The sequence below is a fragment of the Rattus norvegicus genome, chromosome 8, assembly GCF_036323735.1.
Source record: "Rattus norvegicus strain BN/NHsdMcwi chromosome 8, GRCr8, whole genome shotgun sequence".
In the NCBI taxonomy this organism is placed as follows: domain Eukaryota; kingdom Metazoa; phylum Chordata; class Mammalia; order Rodentia; family Muridae; genus Rattus; species Rattus norvegicus.
Window position 1 is genome coordinate 125,806,285 of NC_086026.1, and position 25,045 is coordinate 125,831,329.

At 44.6% G+C, this 25,045-nt stretch overlaps 1 protein-coding gene across 20 annotated transcripts in view; it reads right to left on the minus strand.

Annotated features, from left to right (window-relative positions):
* The window catches only part of Rbms3 (RNA binding motif, single stranded interacting protein 3), a 786,929-nt gene that overhangs the window by 622,974 nt on the left and 138,910 nt on the right, over window positions 1-25,045 (minus strand). Inside the window, exon 1 of one of the 20 annotated variants that reach the window (XM_063266127.1) lies at window positions 13,210-17,308. The exons of 17 other annotated variants lie outside the window; for them this stretch is intronic. In XM_063266127.1, the coding sequence (XP_063122197.1) occupies window positions 13,210-13,269 (60 nt within the window). In that variant the 5' untranslated portion in view covers window positions 13,270-17,308. Of the gene's footprint in view, window positions 1-13,209; window positions 17,309-25,045 lie in introns of those variants that run through there. 2 more of the 20 variants (XM_017596207.3, XM_039082844.2) reach the window with 2 other exon arrangements.

Sequence of the window (25,045 nt, forward strand, 5' to 3'; positions counted from 1 at the left end):
ACACTTTCTGTACATGGACAAGCATTATCTTGGGAGACCTAATACAGGAAGCAGGTAACTACTGCCTCCTACCTTCCTGAGCAGGTTTGGGAAGCAAGAGTGAAGGTAAAGTTGATCCTTTTACAACATCCAAGGGTGGAGCTGAGGAAATGTAGGTAAGACAACATCCTCAGTTCAAGGCTCAGCAACCCTGCAAAGAGTCAGTGGCTTGCAAGGGCAGCCTGGGGCAGAAGCAGGAAGCTCTTCGGTGCTTATAAGCTAGACAGTCTGGCTCTAAGTTCACTGGCTCTGTCTCAAAGGACTACGTCAGAGATAGATGACATCTGACATTTTCCTCTGGCCTCCTCAGGTGTGCATGAGCCCTCACACTCAGGAGCACACCAACATCACAGGAACACACACCGTCAAACGTGACCTAGAAGCAGGCTCGTCTTCCAACATGTAAACAGCAAGAGTAACAAACAGAAAGGGAGGCCTACAGTCAGAGTTATGTTGCAAGAATGTAACTGATGGACTTTGCAGAAAAGAGCATCTGTCACAGAACAATTCTAACCCATGCCTGAAAGATTCCAAACGCCAGCACAGCTTTCAATTTGATACTGGGGCTTCATCATATATATGATTTCATGCACAGAAGAATTATAGACCCAATCTTCCTGACAGCTTTGCACATAAAGAGCGTTGTCTGCATGACGAATGCGACCGGCTTATGAAGTTAGCAACATGCTGCCAAGCCATATTGTCTCAGTGACAGCAGACCCAAAATATTTTTAAACGATTCTGCAAAGGGCAGTGCGGAGAGCCCACACAACCATGTGTTCTGACTTTAACAAAAGGCACAACGGAGAGAGCGTTTACCTGACATCTAATTAGAACCAATCAGCCGTGGGCCTCATTTAGTCTACACTTAATCTATCTTAGGCTCTTATTTGTGTGTGTGTGTGTGTGTGTGTGTGTGTGTGTGTGTGTGTGTGTGTGGTGCTTGGAAATATTAGTTTTTGATTTATCATCTCTGGCTTCAGAGCTACGGGATGGGGAAGAAAAGTCATTAAATCGAGTATAAAAACAGAACATTGTTTCTTAAAAATTATAGAGCGATCAGGGTCTTTGAAAACCCTCTGCGTGATTGCAGAAAACAATCCATAAAAAATAATGGGGGAACTTCGCTTTAAGAAAATATTGAATCAAAACTAGGAACAGAAAACCATTCAGGCAGTCTAGCCTCTTACTTGATTTTTATAACCTAGTCAAAATTTTGTATTTTACGTATGTATGTATGTATGTATGTATGTATGTATGTATCTATGTATGTGTGTGTTGATTTGCTTTATATGTCTGGGATAAAACCCTGGCCAAAAGCAGACAGTCTAACCTCTTATTTTTTTTTAAAAAAAATCCTGGTTAAAGTTTCCCATTAACTTTATTATTTGTGTGTGTGTGTGTGTGTGTGTGTGTGTGTGTGTGTGTGTGTGTGTGTAATTTGCTTTATCTTTCTTTGATAAAACCCTGACCAAAAGCAGACAGTCCAGCCCCTTACATTTTTAAAAAATACTAAACTTTTGCATTAACTTTATTATTGATTGATTGGTTGATTTGGTTGATTGGTTGGTGTGTGTGTGTGTGTGTGTGTGTGTGTGTGTGTGTGTGTGTGTGTGTTATTTGCTTTATATTTCTGTGATAAAACTCTGGCCAAAAGCAGCTTGGGGAGGAAAGGATTTCTTTGGCTACCATATCCTGATCACAGCTGGTTGCAGAGAAGTCAAGGCAGGAACCCCAGCAGGATCAGAGGCAGGAACCATGGAGAAACACTGCCTACTGGTTTGCTCCCAAGTTCCTGGTCATTTTTCTTCCCCTCCTTCCAGACCCATCTGCCCACGGTGGCACCGCCAGCAGGGGTGGGCCCTCCCACTTCAGCCAATAATCAGGAAAATGCCTACAGACCAGTCTGACCGAGTCATCCCTGAGGTTTCCTCTTCCCAGATGACTCTAGTCGGTGTCAGGTTGGCAAAAACCCGTCGGCACAGCATATATGTGGCACAGCAATGGATGGTGGAGGACCAGCTTGCTGGAGTTGGTTCTGTGCCTCCATGTAGGTCCCCAGACGATCAAACTCAGGCCATCAGACAAGCACCTTTACCTGCTGAGCCAACTCCCTGGCTTCTCATATTTTTGTTTCGTTTTGTTTTTGTTGTGTTTTGTTTTTCAAGACATAGTTTCTCTGTGCAGCAGCCTAGGCTGCACCACCATGCCTGGCTAAATCCTCAAATTCTTTTTTTAAAAAAAAAATTATTTACTTATTTCATGTATGTGGGTACACTGTCACTGTCTCCACGAACACCAGAAGAGGGCATCGGATCCCATTACAGATGGTTGTGAGCCACCATGTGGTTGCTGGGATTTGAACTCAGGACCTCTGGATGAGCCGTCAGTGCTCTTAACCGCTGAGCCGTCTCTCCAGCCCTCATATTCTTAAAGACACCTTCATACTCTCACATCGGGAGGGAGCCTCAGACACTAAGTTATATTTATATTATAAATCGGATCAGTAAAAACCTTAGATTATAATCGCACAGTTTAAAGATTAAAAATAGGATATACACAGGATTTTTACCCTTAATATTAACTAGCATTTTCTAGGTGTCCTGTGCTAAGCAGTGTAGACATCAATACATCCCCACTGAACAGATGGGGAAATAAAGGCATAAGCCAGAGTTGAGCAGCTCCTCTTCCATGATGGGGACGGAAGCAAACCCAGTTCATCTGACCACAGACATGCTAAATGCAGTCATCAGCCCCCACTGACATGCAGGGGCCTTTCTTTCTGTAACCATGAACTAATCAGGGCTGGCCTTCGAAGAACTGGCAGCCATATTAAACACATAGCCGAGTCCAATTTACAAAGGAAATACCACATTCCTGTCTACACAGCAGCTAGGCAATGGAGACAAAACTTCAACATGTACAACAGCCTTTGGTAAATATTTCAAGCCTCAGTCACCGGGTAGAAGCAGGTTTAGTGTTGTTGTTTGTTTGAAATCCTGTGTGTGTGTGTGTGTGTGTGTGTGTGTGTGTGTGTGTGTGTGTGTGGTGTCCATGTGTTAATGTGGATGCCTATGAGTCTCTGTGAGCCTCTGGTTGTCCATGCAGGCCAGAGTAAAAGCTCAGATGTGTCTTCACCTGCCGTCTTAAGACAGGATCTTGTGTTTTTACTATTGCATGAGCAGGGCTAGCTAACTCAGGAACTCTAGAGATTTCTCTGCCTCCATTTTCCCGACAACAGGGAACCCTGGGATTACGGACACCAGACACATGCTATCCTGTCTGGCTTTGTATGGGCTCTGGGGATCCAAACTTGGGTCTTCACACATTGCTTTTCAGGTGCCTTACCCACTGACCTGTCTTCTCCGCCTTGTTTGCTTTTAATGTCTTTTAGAGTTACAAAGTCTGTGCCAAGACTACAGTGGAATGTTATTTTTTCCTTTGCACTTTGGAGGTTCTGTGATGGTCTCTGAAGCTGTCTTCTCTGCAATTGATATCGTAATATCCAGCACAATGTAATAACATGTCATGACACTGGGCACCCCTGCTTTCTTTCTAATGGGGCATAAATTTGTCAGGGTGACCTAGATGCAAATAACGATGGCTTGTCTCACCTCTGTTGACAAAGGAAGGAAATAATGTTCTAGGTTGTATCAGATCATGCAAAGGACAGGCTGGTTAGTGTTTTAATGTCAGCTTGATACAACCTAGAACCATCTGGGTAGAGTCTTAATGAGGAGCTATCCAGCTCAGGTTAGTCTGTGGCCATATCTGGAAGGGGGTGTCATTTTGATTATTAATTGATAGTGCCCACTGTGGGCAGCACCATTCCCTGGGCAGGCGGTCCCAAACTATATAAAACAGCAGATGGTTAGATGAAAACAAGCAGACAACATGGGTGCATTTGTTCTATGGACATATACATATGACCAGCTGCCTCAAGCCCCTTACCTCAGAGACATCCTTGTAATAAAAGAGTATAACCTGTAATTATGAACCAAATAAACTTCTCTTTTTTTCCCCAAGTTACTTTTGGTAATGATACTTTATCAAAGCAAAGAAATGAATACATGCCACCTTGCTTCTTTGTTTCTTTTTGAAAGAACAGTAACCAGTGCAAATAGGACTCAACATACAGATCACACACACACACACACACACACACACACACACACACACCACACACACACACACACACACCACACACACACACACACACACACACACACCACCCACACACACACACACACCACACACACACACACACACACACACACACACCACACACACACACACACACACACACACACACACACACACACACACACCCCTAAGATGATGCCAATCAAACAGAAGGAATGAATAGTTAAAGGTTAGACAGGCGTTCCTGGGATGAAAGTGTTACATTGTGTGCTTTCTACTCCTGGGCTTCCTGTGTGGTTCAGAGAGTGGCTGAGAAAGAAATGACCTGTAGATCTGCCACAGGGGCATGCAGGCATCCTAGAACACAGTCATAAGCTAATTAGACTCTGAATTCTCACTGCAAAGTCAGCCTGCTAATGATTGCAGAGACATGCTACGTAAATACAATTTCCTTGCTTAGTTTTCAATGTTATCAATTATGTATTTGGGACAGGACCTTGGAAAATTGCTTTGAGAACACACAAGAAATAGAGTCCCGGGTGATGTGAAAGCATTTGTGGCGCACCACCTGTGTGAAAGGCATTCTGGGAAAGGGAGAGGATGACTGGAGCCCTTAGCTATTTATCTCAGGACTCAGTGCTAAAGGAAACAGCCACACTACAATGAGCATGCTGTTCTAAATTGCAACAATAGTTTCTGGAACATTCGTGACCAGACAAGTTGTCTTGGGTGCTCCAGGCTAATTCATGGCATAGTCAGATCTGCTTTCATTCTTCAAAGGAGAAAAAGGCCTCCATTTCTCAGATAAAGCATGTTTCTCAGTTTGTACTCCTGCAGCGTGTCAGGATACATGGATACATATGGGGTTTGTGCTGGAGTTGGAACAAGGGCACTGACCGTGACTAGACCTGACCTCCCCATAGGCTGTTCTGGATGCAGAATAGACTGTGAGGGAACCCTCTCCCGCTTTCCATTATTCTGTGGCTGGCTCAAGACCCCATGTATTATTTGTGGATAAAGATTCTAGGGAGCAAAAACGAAAGGTAAAACGTTAATGTCTTCATTTGCTTTGTGTCGAAATGCTTCAGTTTCTAACTTGCTATTTAAGTTAAAACCTTTAACTTTTCTCATACTTTCATAGCAACGGGGCTGGGTGTGGACATTTTCTTTGAGTTAAATGACAGAAATCGGACAGTGTTGTAGGAGCAGAGCAAAAGAGAGCAAGGAAGACAGAGGGGAGCGGGTGGACTGTCTACTGCCAGGTACACAGGCTTCCTGCTGTGGTAACCAGGTAGCTCTGAGGCAGGACAGGCCACTTGAGCTCCCAGTGAGGGGCTTGCAAAGAATCCATGGCCCACTTGAAAGTCAAACTCATCTCGTATATCTGGAGAGTGTGATCCACTCTCTAACAGATGGACACATGGGTTTCAGAAGCCCAGGACTGATTCTTCCTCCAAAGTGGATCCCCCACAGAGGAACTTGCTCAGTCTGAAAACTGAGTAACTTTTGTGACCTCAGCAAAATTAAAGCCTCAGACAGTCAGTCTCAGAACAAAGCTCCTTGCCTGTCTATGTTGATCAGGAAAGAAATGTCCACAGCACCAAGTCAGCTAGCCACACTGTAGGTAGACTGCACAGTGAAGCCTGGAGTCCAGTTCTCTAGAGGCAATAAGAGGTCCTCAGGCTCCTGGGCTAAAATGCGTTATGTTCATCTCTTGCTTTCCTCAGAGAAGGGGAAGCAAGCGAAGGCTGATTACACTTTCAGGTGAACTTTCCTGGAAAACCCTAACCCTAACCCTTCAGTTAGACTGCACCTGGGAGGCACAGGCTGAAAGTTAGATGTCACGATTTGTCTCCAGGCCCACGGAAGGATGTGAGATTTCACGTGGACCAGAGGTTCCTCCGCTCTGCTGCCAACCTGGGCAGTCCTCCAAAGAAAGCACACGCCACGCCAACCAGCACAAGCAATTCACCAGTAGCTTGGGATAGGAGCACAGAGCAGGGTAAGAGGGGTTTAAAGGTAGATTGGTACGGTGCCAGCTCTCAGAAGGACAGATTGCTAAAAACGCAGACACACTCGATGTTTATTCCTTGTCCAATCCCCACGTCCATTTTTTTTTAAAAAGGACAACTTTTGTGGGCCAGTGAGATGACTCTGTGGGTAAAGGCACCAGACTTTGATCCCACATGGTGAAGAGAGAATAGATTCCCAAATGTTGTCCTCTGACTGCCACATATTCTGTATAATGCGTACACGCACACACGCACACACACACACACCCCAGAAGAATCAAAATGTTTAAAAAGACAGTATCTAGTTATGTAGATAAGCATGTTCACATGTCTGTGTGTGGTGGTGCACACTTGTGTGTATGTGAGCATACATGTGAGAGAGAGAGAGAGAGAGAGAGAGAGAGAGAGAGAGAGAGAGAGAGAGAGAGAGAGACTCTGTGTGTGTGTGTGTAGCCCAAAGACAATCTGGGTTTCTTGTTACACACATGCTGTTCACCTCTCTCCTTGGTCTAGTGCCCACAGAGGAGGCTAATATGACTGGCCCTAGGAATCTGCCAGTCTCTGCCTTTCTGATGTCGAGATTTCGAGTGCTCACTACCACACCCAGCTGTGAAGCTTCAACTCGGGTACCCATGGCAGCGGAGAAAGCACTTTACCAACTGAGTCATCTCCTCAGCATCTCTCTATGTGCAATCAGTTCTGTTTCTAGGACAAGCGACGGACCAGACTCTGCTAGGACGGGTCTAGCTGATGCTCTCATCCCAAAACCAGCACGGACAAACCAGCAACGGCCCCTAAATCGTCGCATTAATCTAACAATGCCATTAACGTGCATGAGGAGGGATGAGCACGCCTGGCTGTAAAATTCGTATGTCCGCAAAGCAATTTCATCCCCTGGCACGAGCCAGTCCATCACCACCCTGGTGCCGCGGATTTAATAGCTTAATTTTCTAGGGACTGACAATGTCCGTCCCAAGGAGCCCCTTGCGGAATGCCTCGGGACAAGGGTACATGCCACATCACTCGGTACCGAGTGCTTACATAACCGCACACACGCGTACGTATCAGAACCACTTCGGAGGGTGGGCGGGGAGGGATGAGTTAGCAGGGGAGATTTAAGCATTGCCTCAATATTTGGAGAACATAAGGTATTATTACAGGATTAATAAGCAAGGCTAGCTCAGTAATAGGGAAGACTGCCAAGGGAGGCTGTGGAATCACTAACACCAGAGATAATGAAGGCTGAGAATAGATACCCACCCAGAATGGATTTTATAGACAATAAAAATCTCTCCCACTATGCTAGGAAAGGGGGGATGAGCTATGTGGTTCGCTGTAGGGCTCTTCCAGTCCAAATGGCTTCATAAATTAGACCAAGCCGTTTAGTTTAAAATATGACTTACTAAGTATCACTTATTCCAGAGTATATTCAGTACAGAGGTGGGTAAGCAAAAGCTACTGAGAGACAAACATAACGGGAATTACAAATGCAGGGCTAAGACATATAAGCAAATGCCTGCTCTAAAAAATAAGGTAAAACACAGAAATCAGTTGTGTAGTGGGCATAAACAGAGACCAAAGTAGTGTTCTATTCAGTGATATCTTCTCCTATTTGTTTTATTTTGTTTTACTGAGGCAGGATGGGCTCTCAAGTAGCTGAGGCTATCCTTAAACTATGTAGCTGAGGCCATCCTCAAGTTCCTGTTGTCTCTGCCTGTCAAGAGCAAGTCAACAGCAGCACATCTCAGAGGGATACAGTTCAATTAGATATTATGGGGTCCGCCTTGACCAAACGCTAATGTCTGTGGTGTAGAGACACAGCTCCTTACACTTGCTTTGGGCACGGTGCTAAGGCATCTCACAGAATGATACAAGAGTCACAAACACCTGAAAAGGAAGTTACAGGACTCTGTAAGTCTCTAAGGCATCTTGTGAATGTGTCCAGCAGTTCAAATTTCCCCATGCTGAATTATGACCTCCTAAGATATGAATAACAAGAGTTTTTAAATCGCACGCACTGGAGGTAGAGTAGCATATGCACCAGTGAGTAGAGTGCTTGCCTTGCAAGCAGGAAGCCCACGGCTGCATCCCCAGCACTGTATAAACTGGCCGTGGGAATGCACGCCCGTAAGCTCAACACTGGGGAGGTTGAGGTAGCAAGGATGGAACCTTCAAGATAGTCTTCACCACTATAGCAAGTTTGAGGTCAATTCTGGACTAATAAGATTCTATTTCAAAATCAACAACAACAGCAACAAAAACCACCCAAAAATCCAAACAAACCCCTAAAATTTTCACTAAGACGTAGAGGGTCAGGTGCTGAGTCCTTATCTAACTGTGATGCCCAGCTCACTGCATGATATATAAATTCACTGCACTCTCCTTAAATGAGTGACTCAAACGAACACAGTAACAATCTACTTGTCAGTATCCTGGAGTGGCATCTACTCAAAGACCACATTATGCCTCTGTCCTGCGAGTCAGTTTCTAATTATTTCCTTGAGTTTAATATATTTTTAATCCTTATTACTGTGGCTTTTATTGTGTTTCCAGTAGGTACTAAATCAACTATCTGATCATCTATAATTTTTTATTTCTGATTTTTAATATGAAGGGTGATATAATAAATTACTAGCAGCTCTGAGCCATCTGCCCTTCCAATTTCAATTGTTCAACAAGTTCCAGAGAAGTATGGGTGTGTGTGTGTGTGTGTGTGTGTGTGTGTGTGTGTATGAGTGTGTGTATATGTGTGTGTATGTGTGTGTATAAGTGTGGTGTGTGTATGTGTGTGTGTATGAGTGTAGTGTGTGTGTGTGTATGTGTGTGTATGTGTGTGTATGTGTGTGTATGAGTGTGGTGTGTGTGTGTGTGTTACAATCCATAGACTTATGCTGTAATTGGTCCATTTGGGCTCATATCCTAACATGAATGTGACTATTCTCTGAACCCAGATGGGCTATTATAAAGACTCAAGACCTCCTTCAATGAAGTTGAAGGCACAGGCTCTATGATACAAAGGAAGGAAACAATGCTCACCACTCCACCACCAACATACACAAAACGATACAATGAAACAAACAAATCCCTAACTATCTATGTTGCTCTTACAGTGGCATCGGACACTCAGCATTCATTTACTTTCCCTGAGTGAAGAAATGGCCTTGATTTGGATCTTAGATAAGATAAAAATTACTGCAGCAGGCCTTTGATGTGTATAAAATGATAAACTATTGCCAACATCATTTTTCAAAAATCGCTCCTAGTTCCTCTTCCTGTCAGCGTGATGGATCTTCTTGGACAAAAGCAACTTAAGGGGGAAAGATTCATCCTGGCTCATAGTTGAAGGTGCCTTCATCACTTTTTCATTAAAAAAAATCATTTATGTGGTAACTGTTACGCATAAAACACTATTTAGGAGCCTGAGGCTGCAGTTCAGCTGGTAATGAATGCTTGTCTAGCATGAATGGAATCCTGGGTTCTATATCTGGGCCCCCATATACTGGGTGATGGCACGGGTCTGTGATCACAGCACTCATAAAGTGGAAACAGGAGGACAGGACCTCATATCACTAGTGACTTAGGAGTTCAAAGCTGGCCTGGACTACATGAGATCCTGTCCCACAAAATACCACCAACAAAAAACAACCAAACAGGCAGATCCACTACTTAGAAGGGAGGACACAACAGTGCGCTAAAGCCTCAGACTTGTAGGGTCTTTGGATTAACAGGGAATGAAATTGATAAAAACACAATCATATAAACGCATGTGCATTTGAAGTGATAACCAGGTGTTACACATGGAGAAATGTTCTGAGGAATTTACTAGGGATCTGAACCAACAAACGAAAGTCAGACTATTAGAAAGTCGGGAAAAGAATACAATGTTCTAGAATGCTCCATGAAACCTGTGAAAAGCATCAAAGACAACCCTAATTCTGAGGTGGATGGCCGACCTCACAGGTGACTGTGTAATGTAGAACAACCCCTCTTCCAGCCTCAAAAACTTTAAAATTATTATTCATATTAACAGAGAACTCTTTGGTGTTTGAGACAAGGTCTCTAGTAGCCCAGGCTATCCTCTAGCTTGCAACACTGCTGAGGCTGGCCTTGAACTCTTGATCTTCTTGTACTTACTCCTACTGCTGGGATTTCAGGCATGCATCCCTGCATCTTACCAACAGAAAACACAGTAACAGATAACTGCCTTCTCACCGTCCGGAGAGGCCTTAGCATCTCAACACTGGAGGGCATGCATGTGTTTCTCGTTTCCAGGAAAGCTTTATGCTTATTTCAAAATTTGAATATACCATAAACCAAACAATATATCCATTATACAAACCATTTAAATGTGCTACAATGTTTAAATGGAAGAATCATGGAAATATTGGGGAGGTAGAATGTTGCATAGTTTCATTGGCAAGACATCTTAGTACTAATGTATGTAGACAAGACTCTGTCCCACCTGGTTAGGTATATGGCTCAACGGTTATCAGTTACTTTCCTCATCATAGATGGAGACTAACCACCTATTGATATCCTCGACGTTAATGTCAAGGCTGATATTGACCCCTTTCCTACTCTCGGACCTTCTGCAGCCCTTCTCTAGTGTTATTGGTGGTATTTTGATAAACCAAAAATCCAACAACAGGTTACATAGGAATGCTAGATTTTAAATTTATAAAACAGGGAAAGTGATCCTTAGACAGGATGAAGACTGGAGATGGAAACATCTCCATATGCTAAAACTCACGCCAACTTGTAACGCTTCTTAGCGATGCAGCTAAAAGGCCCACTTGCATCAAAGACTCCACACTAGAATTCGGAGTATCCAACAATAACCTAATGATATGAAATACTAGGAAGAAAAGGAAAAAAGAGACAAAAAGCAGTGGGCCAGGTGCTATGAGGTAGGCAGGATTTTAAGGTAGCCCCAGAGTTTCACGTGGAAATTAATTCTCCAATTTGAGGTGCTAATAACATATGAACTATTAAGTAACTAGAAATAGCTGGGATCTCTGTGAGAAGAGAATTAGAGAGGGCATCAAAGTGGGCTACTGTGGCTTTAATAGTTAATTTGACAACCTGGAATCATCTGGAAAGACAGTCTCTATAAAGGGATATTTATGGTAGGTTGGCCTAGGGAGGACTGTGTTAAGTTAATTCACTTGGGAAGATCCAGTCCACCACTGGCAGCACCATCCCCTCAGCCAGGGGTCCTGAGTTGATAAAGATAGAGAAATCAACCCCATCCTTATCTAACACAAGCAAGCAGGCAGGCAGGCATGCGTCCATTTCTCTCTGCTTTCGGCTGTAGATGTGATGATGTGTTAGGCTCTTGGAAGCTCCATCTTCCACCCCAAGGAACTGTAATCTATAACTGTAGGCTTTCTCCTCTAATTTGTTTTCTCTCAGGTTATTTTACTATAGCAATGGGATTGAAAGCAGGGCAGACACCCAGGATTGAATCCTGGTGACTTTTTATATAGGAGACAAACATAACGGGTTCCTGTCTTTAGCCGTGTGACACACTGTGCCCCTTGGAGATGGCCAGCAAGAAGAGCATCACTAGACATAGACAACTTACAAAGAAAAGAGGAATCACTTGGACCAGTTCCAGTCAGAAGTGATGAACTTCCTCTATATTTCTTATTACATAAAACATTGAACACAAGTCATCTTGTTATTACCTTAATCATGAAAATTCACACAGAGGCAAAACAAAGGGGACATTTATAATATTTCCCTTGAAATTTTTTTTTTAGATTTATGGGTGTGTCTCTGTGTGTCTGTACACATGAGTGCAGGACCTGGAAAGGCCAGAAGAGGGCATCAGATCCCCTTAAGCTAGAGTTTTGAGCAGTTGTGTGACACCTGCTGTGGTTCTGGGAGCGAAACTCCAGGGCAGTCTGAGCTCCTAATTGCTAAGTCATCTCTCACCCCAAGAATATTTTCAAAGTTAAATCTTATGTGTCTGATAAACAACAAAAACACTGGAGAGTCCATGTAGGCTTTCAGTCTTCATCTTCTCTGGTAAATGTATTTCTCCCCCCCCCCCCCCCGCCCCAACCCATCCAAAGCTTTCCTCTGTCTTAAAACAAAAACAACAAAAATATAGTTCTTTAAAACTTCCTTCCCAATAGAAAAGGATCCCAGTAGCAAGACTGAAGCATTACTCAGCACATCAATATTTACTAGACCCCAAAGTACATTCCAGACAGCTCAGCATGAGGTATACAACGAGGGCAACTGAGACCGTCAGCTCGGCTGCTAAGCACTCACGAGCTAGTAGAGGGAGACAATAACTAAAGAAACAAATAGTGGAGACAGCATAACAAGTTAGTGATCGGGGTAAACACGTGAGGCTACAGAAATGCAAGCAAGAAATAAATTGTGCGTGGTGGGGGATCAGAGTTAATAAAGAGATTCATTTTAATAGTCTCTTTAAGAGGTAATAAAATCTCAAAGATGACCGAAGGTCCATAAGTTTTGACAAGCCAAGTCCTTAGCGAGGCAATGGGGGATTATCGGGGAGGACAATTTGGGGGAAGAACAGGTTTAGTGTTCGTCAAATGAATTGGTGTGGGTCTACGAAGGTTTCCGGCTCAATCAATGAAGTGTCTCCACTACGAGAATGAGGACCAGAGTGTGGATGCCCATTGCCCATGTCAAAAGGCTGACATGGTAGTCTACATGTCTGTAATTTCTGAACTGGAGGTGGGACGAAGGGTGGAGACACGTATATTTCTGAAGCTCATTGGCCAGCTAGTCTAGCCAATCAGTGAGCTCTAGATCCTGTGACGTGTCTCAAAAAATAATGTCGAGAGAGATCAAATCGGCCACTTGGCTCTGATTTCTGGCTACCAGGTACACATGCACACAGGTGCACATGCAGACATATGTGCACACATTCACAGCAGTTTATGCGCACACACACACACACACACACACACACACACACACACACACACACACACCACCAATTCAGTGGCTACTGATAAGAATGGAACTGGATTACCTGCCTCCGTAAAGCAATCATTTTTCTTGTTACTGTGGCTACATAACTGACCAGGAGCATGGGAGGGAGGTTATTTTGGCTCACAGCCTGGGTGCACAAGGTCCATCATGAATGAGGGATGGTGGAAAATACTTCCATGGCGGTTGCCTGCTCACATCGCAACGGAACAGGAAGCAGAAGTGGGACCGGAAGCCAGGTTAAGCCGTGAGCCTCAAGGCCCGCCCCTCAGAAAGCTACTTCCGAAAAGAGATGGGATGCATTGAACAAGAGCAACGGGATTCAGTGGCAGTGTAAAATGATAAACTGTACAAAGATAAGGGTTTTTTTTTTCTTTTAATCATCACTAAAAACAAAACACTTGTCAACGTAGTCTAAAGGAGAGTTTATCTTGGCTCCCAGGTTTGGAGGATAGAGTCTGCTGTTGGTTGGCCCCATGTGCTTGGCTGAATGTCAAGGCAGCAGGATCACGTGGTAGAGGAAACCCTTCAGCTCATGCGAGGCATGAAGCAGGGGAGGAGACACAGAAAGGGGCAGGAAACATACTGGCCCCAGAGATGCACCCTAAGGGACCCACCTCTATGAGCTGAGCCCTATCTGTCAATAATGCCACCTTACTACAAATACACAGGCCTACCCTCAGTCCACTTAGAACTTTCATGATCTAACTGTCTTAGGCCACACCCTCACACAGACGCACCTCTGTGAGCTTTCCTAACCTACCCCCCCCCCCCAGTCAAACCTGACCTTTAAAACAGCGTTGAGCATATTGGACCTTCTGACGGCACTTGGCGGCTGCATACAGAAAGTTAATAAATCCTGGGTGGGAAGGTGACCTGTGGTAGAATTGCTCCATAGCACGGGGCTACCTCAGCAGCCGGAGAAAACGAGTGCTGTGAATACTGGAGTAATACTTTACAGGCGAGATAGCTCCGAAAGCCAGGGTACAGAATTTTGGGATAAGAAAACAGAATAATGAGAAAGAGGGAGGGAGGAAGGGAAAACGGAAGAAGGGGGTGGGGAAACAATCAGAAGGAGGGAAGTGGGTCAGAGTGGGGGAGGAGGGAGGAGGGATGCATGGTGGAGAGAGGGAGGGAGGGATGGAAGACAGGTAAAGGAGAAAAAATGAGTGAGTGGGGAGAAAGCCCCTCTCTTTGTGATTTTGTAAGGGGGGTGGTCACCCCACAGAGCTGGAGGCTGGGGAGACCAGGTCCTGCACAGGCACGTGTTAAGCATCACAGAGCTGCATAGAGTTAGGACAACATAACAAGGAAGCAACTCTCCTTGTCAGAACCAAAGCACATAGAAAAGAAATTCCAAGGCCAGAAATGCAGAGCTGCGGGGCAGGTGTTCCTGAGCAAGGCTGGGACTCCATTGTTCCAGGAACCACCCAGATGGAGACCACATGTTCTGAGAATGAAGAAAAAGACAAACTAAAAGGTGAGGGAGGGCCGCAGAGGCAGATGCTTGTCAGCTCAGCCAGAACCGTGCAGAGGGACTGGTACCTTGACATATACATTATATATCACATGTATACATATATGTGTACATACACACATACACATACATGTATGTATGTAATATCAAGTACACAAACACATACACATACATATGAGTATGCACATGAATGCGTATATGATATGTGTGTAAATATACGTGTGCAGAACTTCATTTTCCCAGGGGCTCATACCGCTGACAGCCCATCTGAGCACCAGTCTTTCTTGACGTTATGAGTTCTTTCAGACGGTAACAACACTGCCATGTTTGGCTCTAAAGTGCAGTGCCAGAATTTATCTGTTTCCATGGTGATGGATGCCAAGACCAGTTCTTGGCAGTCTCCATCATTTAACTAATGCTCACTAGACGAGTGGATGACATCTAGTGGGAGAAGTCCAAGGCGTAATCTTCCAGCAGTGGGTGGCTCTGAGCTCCAAGCAGCCCCACCAACTCCACATAGCATCCACTGGAGAACAGAGGAGTGCTCCCCTTGTCTAACGTCATTTGTTAAAGAGCTTACAGCAATCGTTTATAAACACTCTCTGTGCCTTGGCGTTTAAGTGCCCAAAAGCACATGAAAGTTAACTCCAAAGAGCCATCCACAAAGTCTTTGCTATGGCGATGTTTCCTTACACAAATCTTTCCTAAAATAGAAAGACCACTGTGGGTAAGGCGGATGCTTTCCCCTCGCCAATGAAAACTAACTAGACTGGTGAGTGACTTGGCCTCAGCTGGGTGGTTGGCAAGAGTCCTAGCCAAGAACAGCAGAGCTAAGCATTTCCACGCGTGGATGCGTGCCTCGTGTTTACCAAGGCTACTGCACGGGAGGAGTGGAACTAGCAGTGTGTAGGGTGAGTGACAGGTGACATAAGGTGGTACAGGTTCCAGAATGACAAAGCATCTGGAGTGATTATGGCTAGTTACAACTCAGATAGGTGTGTGTGTGTGTGTGTGTGTGTGTGTGTGTGTGTGTAATGACAACTTTCATATGAATTAGAAGCAAAAAGAAAAATGACTTCTTACATTCTTAGTTCCTCTTATGACTCTTCTTGGTATACAGAAAATCGTGGCTGACTTCAGTGAGGAAGAGAAGGGGAGAAAAGGAAGGGGAGCGACTGAGAGAGGGGAAGGAAAGAAGGAAGGAGGCAGAGAGACAGATGAAGGGGGGAGGGCGGAAGGCGGAAGGGGCGGGCTTGGGAGCAAGGGAGGCAGAGGGAGAAGGAAGGATAAAGAGAGAATCCTGTGGAGACAACATCCGGTGGAAAGCTGTCTCTAAGACTGCGCTGGGAGCCCAATCTGATTCCTTTTCCACATTTCCACGATGGGCTTCAAGGAATTCTCATCATTAAAACCACAACTGGGATCCATTAGAATATTTAATTTGAAAAATCAATAAGCAAAATAATGCTCTAAGCATGTTTTCCTTTTTAAAAGGAAGCCATTTAGAGACACTTAGCGTTCACCAAGTGAGGGATCTCAGCACTTAAAGAGGGAATTAGGAGCTCGTGACTCCAGCCAGCAGTCCCAGCCGGCCAGCCTGGTCCTTCTGACCTAAACGGACCAAACTCAGAAGGTGCCTTCATTTGGAGCAGCAGTTCTGTGGGTCACAACCCCTTGGTTGGAACGGTCCCTTCACAAGGGTAGCATATCATAAATCCTGTATATCAGCTATTTGCGTTACAACCCATAGCAGTAGCAAACTTAAAGTCATGAAGTAGCGATGAAAATAATTTTATGGTTGTGGGGGGTCACCGCAACATGAGGAACTGTATTAAAAGGTCACCATATTAGGAAGGCCACAGATTTAGAGTCTTTCGACCCATTGTCTTCCTTGGTGAGGGAGCTCATGTTAGATGTGGGAGACGCAGGCAATGGTACTCTGATCCAAGGTGACTCCAGAATTTCGTGCTTCTAACTGAAGCACAAGGAAAAGACTCTGTATGGATAGATCCGCATCTTCATTCATAAGAAACGAAACCTTAGACCCCTCAGCAACATACAAAGACCTGAGAACGTGCACATTAAATTGTTCCTTGTGCCATCACCTGCCAGCAGCCACTGAGAATGATACCGTGTGCACACAGATTTCCCTGAGGCCAGAGAGATGGCTCAGAGGGAGAAAGCACTCCTGCAAGCATGGTGTCCTTAGTTCAGTCCCTAGGACTCCGGGAGAAAACAGAGAATCAGCTTCGGGTTGTAGCTGACCTCCACGTACCTGCTGCTGAAATTGCACACACAAACAAAGTAATAGCACTAACTACTGTTGCTTGCAATTATTCTATTACTGTAATAAATTTAAAAAATGGAAAATATTTGGAGTCTGGGGAGAGAGATTGCGCATCTCCCCACTGGTTAAAGTGCTTGGCTCACAAGTGTTAGGAACTGAGTTCAGATCCTGGTAATCAATGCACATGCTCGTAGGCTTGGCGTTAATTCCTGTTTGAGAAGGCAGAGAGGAAGAGATTCTGGTCTAGGTGGCTAGCAGCACTGTATTCATGATTTCCGGGATGGACTGAGAGACGCTGCCTCAGGGAGTAAGGTGGAAGAGTGATGAGAGTGGAGTCCTGGCATCATGCAGGTTCACACACATGCAACACACACAAAGAGAGAGAGAGAGAGAGAGAGAGAGAGAGAGAGAGAGAGAGAGAGAGAGAGAGAGAGAGAGAGAAAGAGAGAGAGAGAGAGACAGACAGACAGACAGACAGACACTATTAAAATGAAACAAACTATCCCTAAGACTGACTCACTCTCTCTCTCTCTCTCTCTCTCTCTCTCTCTCTCTCTCTCTCTCTCTCACACACACACACACACACACACACACACACACACACACACAGAGACAGAGACAGAGACAGAGACAGAGACTATGAAAACAAAATGAAACAAACTATCCTAGGACTGACTCTCTCTCTCTCTCTCTCTCTTTCTCTCTCTCTCTCTCTCTCTCTCTCTCTCTCTCTCTCTCACACACACACACACACACACACACACACACACACACACATGTTTTCTTATTACTTCCTCCCAGACTTAACTTTGAAGTCACTGAATGAGGCTAATCATCTACCATACAGGAAGTAATAAGTCTTTGTCCTGTTATGTTACTTGCTACTGGGTAATGAATTTGAAATGGTTATTTTTGCTAATTCCCTGGGAAGTCTGTAGGATCATATATTTCAAAGACAAACAAAACAAAACAAAAACCCCTAATAAAACTTCCGGAAACATGTGTACTGGTATAATAAAACACTGGAAGGCGAGTTTGTGAAACCGTCAGACTGTCAGAAGGGTTGTTGAGTAGAGACTACAGCTCTTTGAAACGCACCTGCAGGTTCCCACACAGGGGCCTGATGTGGGGAGTCCCAGGGCCAGGCTTCTGCTTGGACTAAGCATTTTGTGTCTTCATTTTGTTTCCTATAAATACACTTAGCTCGTAGAAAGGCAGAAGGAAATTCAAAGATTTTTCTCAGTGTCTCAGAGACGCTGTGTCTCAGAGGCAGCATGGCACATGGCTGATGGCCTGCCCTCTGACTGCCAGGCTCCGTGGGCTGTTTGTTTGTTTGTTTGTTTGTTTGTTTTCCTCATAACCTGACACTTCCATTAAAGGCAGTAGCCATCCCAACTTTCAGCACCTCTTAAGAACTTCTCACTTAGAGCTCCTTGTTTGGACTCTTAATTAGCAACTAAAAGCAATACCCTTTCCCATCATGCCTTTCGGGTGTCTCTAAATTGGCTGCACGGCAAGCTAATGACCCATTAATGAATTGGCTGCACGACACAACAGAAAGTCAACTTGCAAACAAACACTGACTTTTAAGGATATTAAACTGTGACTATAATTCTCTTTACTGCTTCCAGGGTCCGACCCCTTCCTCTCACCTCAGCCTGCTTACACACTTCACGCCGTTCTCTTTGAGAGTATAAGTTGGCCCGTTTACACACCACAGGATGTTTCCAAGTTCGCAAAACGGCAAATTCCTTCTTCCACCCGTGAGCTAACATTTGTCGAGAGTCTGTAGACTATCTACCTGTGAGGTGTTTGATTTTTAAAAGTGAAGATCAAGACAACCATTGCAAAAGCTTCAAGGGCTCCAGGTTGATAACAGCCCTCCTATTCGGCAGGCTCTCCTGTCTTCTTGGCGGTCATGGTCAACAGTTGATAGCTTAGATTGAGATGAAGTCCCTGATACCTACGAGTGGCCCAGAAGTTCTTCCCTGGGAGATCTTCAGAGTGTGGTCACGTCTTGCCTGTATGAACAGAATCCAGGGACTCGGAGTGAAAGGCTTGGAGGAAGCCAGCTTCCTGCTTTGGACTGCAAAGGTTGTTGCATGTCTGATGGTAGACAGTCAGGACCATCTCCAGGCTAGCCGTCCAAGCCCCTGAATCTCAAAGCTGATTCTAGAAGAGCCAACGGGACAGAGTGTTGGTGGGAGAGCACTGAGCATGTCCTCACCGGCACTTGCATGGACAAACATGACCAATTTGGATGGGCAGAAGGTTAGCTAGGGTGTTGAGCATTGTTTCTATCTAAGGAGTTCACATTCAGGGTCAGAATGCTACTCCTCAGACGGGACAGTGTTAGAATGTACGACGTGCTGGGTACCAGACAGAGCAAGCTCAGCTAAAACCCTGAATGTGTCTATGCACCATGCTGCTAGAAATGAACGAGGTGTCTACTTAATGTATGGGAACAATGGAGCCGCACATAACATTGATAGATGGGTTGAAATGCACCGAGGTCCCCTGTAAATGGCCCAGCCCTATGCTGGGCCTCCTGCAGGTACTGACTGTATCCTCATTATATCTTATATCTCCCCTGATGGCATCTCTGGCCCTTTTTATATTAAGCTAAACTAGTATAAACAAAGGGAAATTGCTTGCAAGAACTAGGCAGGCTGAGCTTGCCTCCGGAGCACAGGGGAGCTACAGCTGAGGAGAGACAACAAGCAATGTACTCTCTGTGGCTGGTATATAAATTCCATTAAGGGCAGAGAGACAAGTGTTTATTCTGCAGATCTTATTCTAAGTCTTATGAGAATCCCCTGGTTGAAAGCAGGGGAGAGGTCTAAGGTTGTGACTTGATGTGGCTTGCTTCTGGAATGCCACAGAATAGCAAGTTGGCTTCTTCTAAAATCCTACACTACCCTGTTACAAGTTAGAGCACCCTATCTTCTAGCTAAGCTGTTCTCAATCTTCGGGTTGCGGCCCCATTTAAGGGTCAAGAGACCTTCTCATAGGGGTCATCTAAGACCATCAGAAATATTTACACGACAGTTCTTAAGAGTAGCAAACTTTCAGTTATGTGGTAGTGACAAAAATAATCTTATGCTCAGGGCTCACCATAACACCAGGACTGTCTTAAAGCATTAGGAAGGTTGAGAACCACTGTACGAGTTTAACTTCTCAGCCTTTAGGGATCTAGACTCCTGTGTTTAACATTAAAAACTAATCTAAAAGGAAAAATGCGAGTTCCTTCACGTAGGAGCTGAGAACCAGCGTCAAGTCCGCAGCTAGAACAGGGGAATGTCCTTCTAACCACCCAGCCATCGCTGGCTCCTTCAGCTCCGTTTCACTTGGCTTCTCTATTTAGCCACCCAGACAGGAGCGCGACACTTTTCAGAGCACGCAGAAGCACCAGCCATTCCTAAATGCCCTATTCTGGTTCGCGTGTCTCTGAGCTTTTCCCACGTTCTAATGGAGTCTCATTGACTCTAGCTCTTTAAAGGTTCGAAATTAGTACAAGTTCCTCCAAGGTGTTTGGAGGCCTCCATGTTCCCCTGGTGTTCTGTCCATCTGTCCACAGTTACAGTGACAAAAACGCAATGCAATGGTGTGGGTTTACATCTGATTATCCATTTCACGAGGCTCTAGGTATGCTCTCACTCGACTTTATGTCTCCAACACAGAGATAGCACGAAGCCTGGTCCATGGCAGCAAATGATCAGAGCATATTGTTTTGACTTCAAACTGACATCCAGAATACCTCAGTTTCTACGTGTCTATGTCACAGCCTAGTGTCTGAACTTAGGAAGCTAAGCATATAAGCCCATGACAGGTTGTTTTAAGATAGGTACTACTCTACTGTACATAGAATATTTCCTTGATGCTTACAGAAGAGACCATAGCATCATTAGCATCACAATGATTTGCTTTGCTTGCAGAATTGACAGGAACTAGAGAAGAAGCCAGAAATTAATGCTGAAAATGTGTAGGGCAATAGGAAAGTATTTAACATGGTCCCCGGGGGAGGGAATTGGAGCAGTACCTTTATTGTGCATATCCCTACAAATCAGAACAGGAAAAGGAATTCTTGGGGGTGGGGGGAGAGCTAAGACAAAATGAGATCTTGCATTAATTAATGAAATCCAACTATTCAGAGGCTAAAGCCACTCTGAAGCTCCAGATAAAGGCCTCATAACTCATTTCCACTGGAGGGTGGCGAGACGAGCGGTTCTCCCCATGATTGGGTAGAACAAGCATAGTCTTGCAAGCAGAAAGCTGACGGGGATGAAAGCATCTCCTGTAATACTGGGCGATAAACTACAAACCATGATGCCTAAATGATGGCAGGTGACTGGATTCTTTGTCTTTCTATGGTCATTAAAAAGACATATCCCAACTCAAAGCTTTCTCACGAAATTACACAAGTTTTTCCATACTACCAAGTATGACTGTGTGCATGTTTGCACCCATGCGTTTGTGTAAAAGCACGCATGTGTGTATGCATATGCATGTGTGTGCACCCAGATGCATACATGCTGTCCTCCATGCTTCTTAGTATTGTTAAAGATTTATTTATTTATTTTATTTATGTGTATGTGTGTGCATGCCTGTGTGAGTTTATGAGCGCCGTGGGCAGAAGCCAGAAGAGGGTGTGAGATCCCATGGAGCTGGTACGAGCTGCCTGATGTGGGGATGCTGTGGGATCTGAGCCAGGATCTCCAAAAGCAGCAACTGCTATGGACCTCTGGGCCATCTTTCCAGACCCCACCATGTTTTGAGAGAGGTTCTCTCACTGACTTTGAACTCACAAAGTAGGTTATAGGCTGTCTGGCCAGCTAGCCTTGGGGCTCTGCCTGTCTCCATGTCTCTTAATCCTACCTACCACCTGTGGACTAATCATGCCTTGAATTTTCTTTAATTTAAAAGACGTAGGTTTTAAGGATCTAGCTGAGTGCAAAGCAAGCACTTTAGTGTGCTCCATCAACACTCTCATATTTTATAAAACTTCATACCCCTTAATCACTGGTGTTTATTTTCTTGTATTTCCCCACATTCATATGACAGATATTTATTGGGTCTTTTTTTTCTGCCCATTTTCTTTATTTAGGCACATAAGTGTGAATGTCCGATTATTAATGGACTTTTATAGCCTATATCCTTATATGGTCTCTACAGCTTAATAGTTTCTATAGCCCAAGGCTTCTAAATGACTAAGTTCATTCCATATTCTTCTTAGCACCATATTAACTATAGAATCAGGGAGGATCTCCACTCGGACATTAGTAAGGGCTTAAAAGGGAGACAGACATATTGAACAAAACTCAATGCACTGTCAAAATTCTTTTACGAATGACCTTTCAAGACATGGAACAAAATACAAAGTAGAGAAGCACAATGTTGGTCACCCATTGATTTTGTTCTTTTTATTTACTGTTGGTCACTTCAGCTGTTGCCAGGTTTAGTTAAACCCCAGAGCAATCAGCCCCTACATGGCCCTTCCCAGGCAGGAACAAAGGCTACACCACTCAACTTACTTTTATAACTGTCATATTTTGAACTAGGAACCTTTTAAATGCTAACCTATGGTGGGTTCTTTTGTTCTCTCTCCTTTCCTTCTAATCTTGAAAATATTTTGGGAAGGGTGGCTTTCAAGGCACACACTAAACCTAGCCCATTACCAAGTAAGAAACTAAGTCTAAGTTACAAGACCAAATCAGAGTCAAATCTTATTTTGATATGTCAATAATCCAATGGTCACAGCATATAATGGCCTCTAGTAATGTCACTAACATTTCTAGTAAGTGTGATATTAGGGGATTTTACTTGTCTGACACCTCTTGATGAATAAGAAGTATTCATTAAGCCACACAGCCACTTATCCAAGCTTTATCTTCAAGAAGCACATAGAGCAGAATTAAAGATTAGTGAAGTTCACAGTAGCTATACATAGCTAGTGCTACAGGGATCCATGAAAGCCAGTCCAGGCTGGCCGACTCTTTCTGTAAAAATAATTCTATAAGAAGACCATCACATCCATTCATTTGAGTATCATCTCTGGCTATTTTCCCACCCTGTACAGCAGGGCTGAATGGAATAAAGAAAACTTACCCAGTGTGGGCAAATCTTCTATCACCTGGTCCTTTGTGGGAAAGTTTGTTGTACACGTATGCAAATATGACTACAGTACTGTGTGCACACAATGTAACAAGAGAGGTCACAACAGTGAGTGGGTCAGAGAGATCACTCTGTGGGTAGAGAGCCTGATCTGAAGACACAAAACTTGAGTCTGATTCCCTTTTACAAGAAAATGCCAGTCGCGGTGGGCGGTGCATACTCGCTGAGGAGATAGAGACAGGTGGATCCCTGGGGCTCACGAAGCAGCCAGAATAGTCCCATGAGTAAAGCCCAAGACAGTGAGACACCCTGCCTAAAAATAAGGTCAATGGCATCCCTAAGAAATGGTGCCTGAGGTTGTCCTTTGGACCCCTACACATGTATATCCATGAGTGCATGCTCAGGCACACACGTAGGAATTCATAGATGGCACATTTAAAATGAGCCAGGAATTAAGAGCAGTGATATTACAAAAGGAGTTTTACAGAGGGTCAGAACCCCAGCAAAGGAAAATGTCAGGTCAAATGCGTATGGGCAATGCGAGCCACATTTAAAAGGCTGCAGACAATGGCTGCTCCTTAACAGCATGGCCATGCCAATGGTGTGTGTGTGTGTGTGTGTGTGTGTGTGTGTCTAGAGCAGATGATCGCGGAAACCTTTATGACAGGGTGCAATCAGCTCGTAAGCACGTGCATGTGAAAGGGTAGCAGTGGAGTAAACAGAACACTCAAAGGGTAATTAGTAGTGCGAAGCCCAGTATCATAAAACATAAAGGACCTGCTGTGTATATAAAGGTGACAGGAAGAAAAAAAATCTGTGGTGCCTTAATCACTGGTGAGAAAGTCAATGGTGAGTCAAAGTCAACTGTCAGGGAGGGTAGTGATGGTGGGATGCCTGTTGACTGATCTAGAAAGTCGTACGAAAGTTCTTCATGACTCAGCAATTTTAGCATCTGCTTCTGTGTACAGGACCCTGTGAACTCGAGGAAACTTGTCAAGGATTCTCCTCAACACACCAGGCCGCTGTGATCAGAATGGGGACTAATGTTCATGAAGGCACTTCCCAAATAACAGTGTCTTGACTTCAGAATTTTCTGCAGCTCGGAAAAGAATTACACTCCCTCGCACAGAGACAGAAAGCTCACTCGGGGCTGGGGAGGCGCTCGGAGGCTAAGAGTGCTTGCTGCAAAGCATGAAGCCCTGAGTGTGGCTCCCAGAAACCGTGTGAAAAGCCAGGCATGGCCGGGCCCAGCTCTGCAGCCCTGCTGCTCTGGGAGAGGTGGAGACAGGATCACTGGGGTTTGCCACCAGCAGCTTGGCTTCCGGGTCAGTGGGAGACTGTTCCAAAGGAGTAAAGTGGGGAGTGACAGAGCGGGACACCCAATGTCCTCCTCTGGCCTCTGTGCATGCACAACACAGGGGCCTGGGCATTCACCACACACCACACACACACACACACACACACACACACACACACACACACACACACTGAATACTCACAAGTCAGTAAAAAAAAGTTATCAAGCCACAGCCATATTATTTTCTTTAAGATTATTCTTTGTTTATACATATGTATCGTTAACCATGTATGTATGTCTATGACTGCATGCACGCATGTGCACAAGAACAGAAGGGAGAATACAAGGAAGACAGGTCAAGAAGTACGTGCCCTGCTGAACTCTGACTGACAGAGGCAGAGTGAGCCTCATCTGCACAGTCCTACAATACAAATCTGTGTTGAGAACAGCTATCGCTTTAACCACGTTCCCGGTTGACTAAATGACGCATTAATAAGTGAGACTGTGACAAACCTCTCTAGACGTAGACCCCTCTTAACACTCCTGATATGAAGATTAGGGCTGCGGACAGACATTCCCAAATTGCTTCCCCGTAGGATAAGTGGCGTTAAATCTATACACTTTACTTTTCAAGTTTAATCTTAGCAAGGGCTGTGATTAGACCCGAGATGGCCTTTCTCCCAGGCCTCAAGCTTCAGAGTATTCAA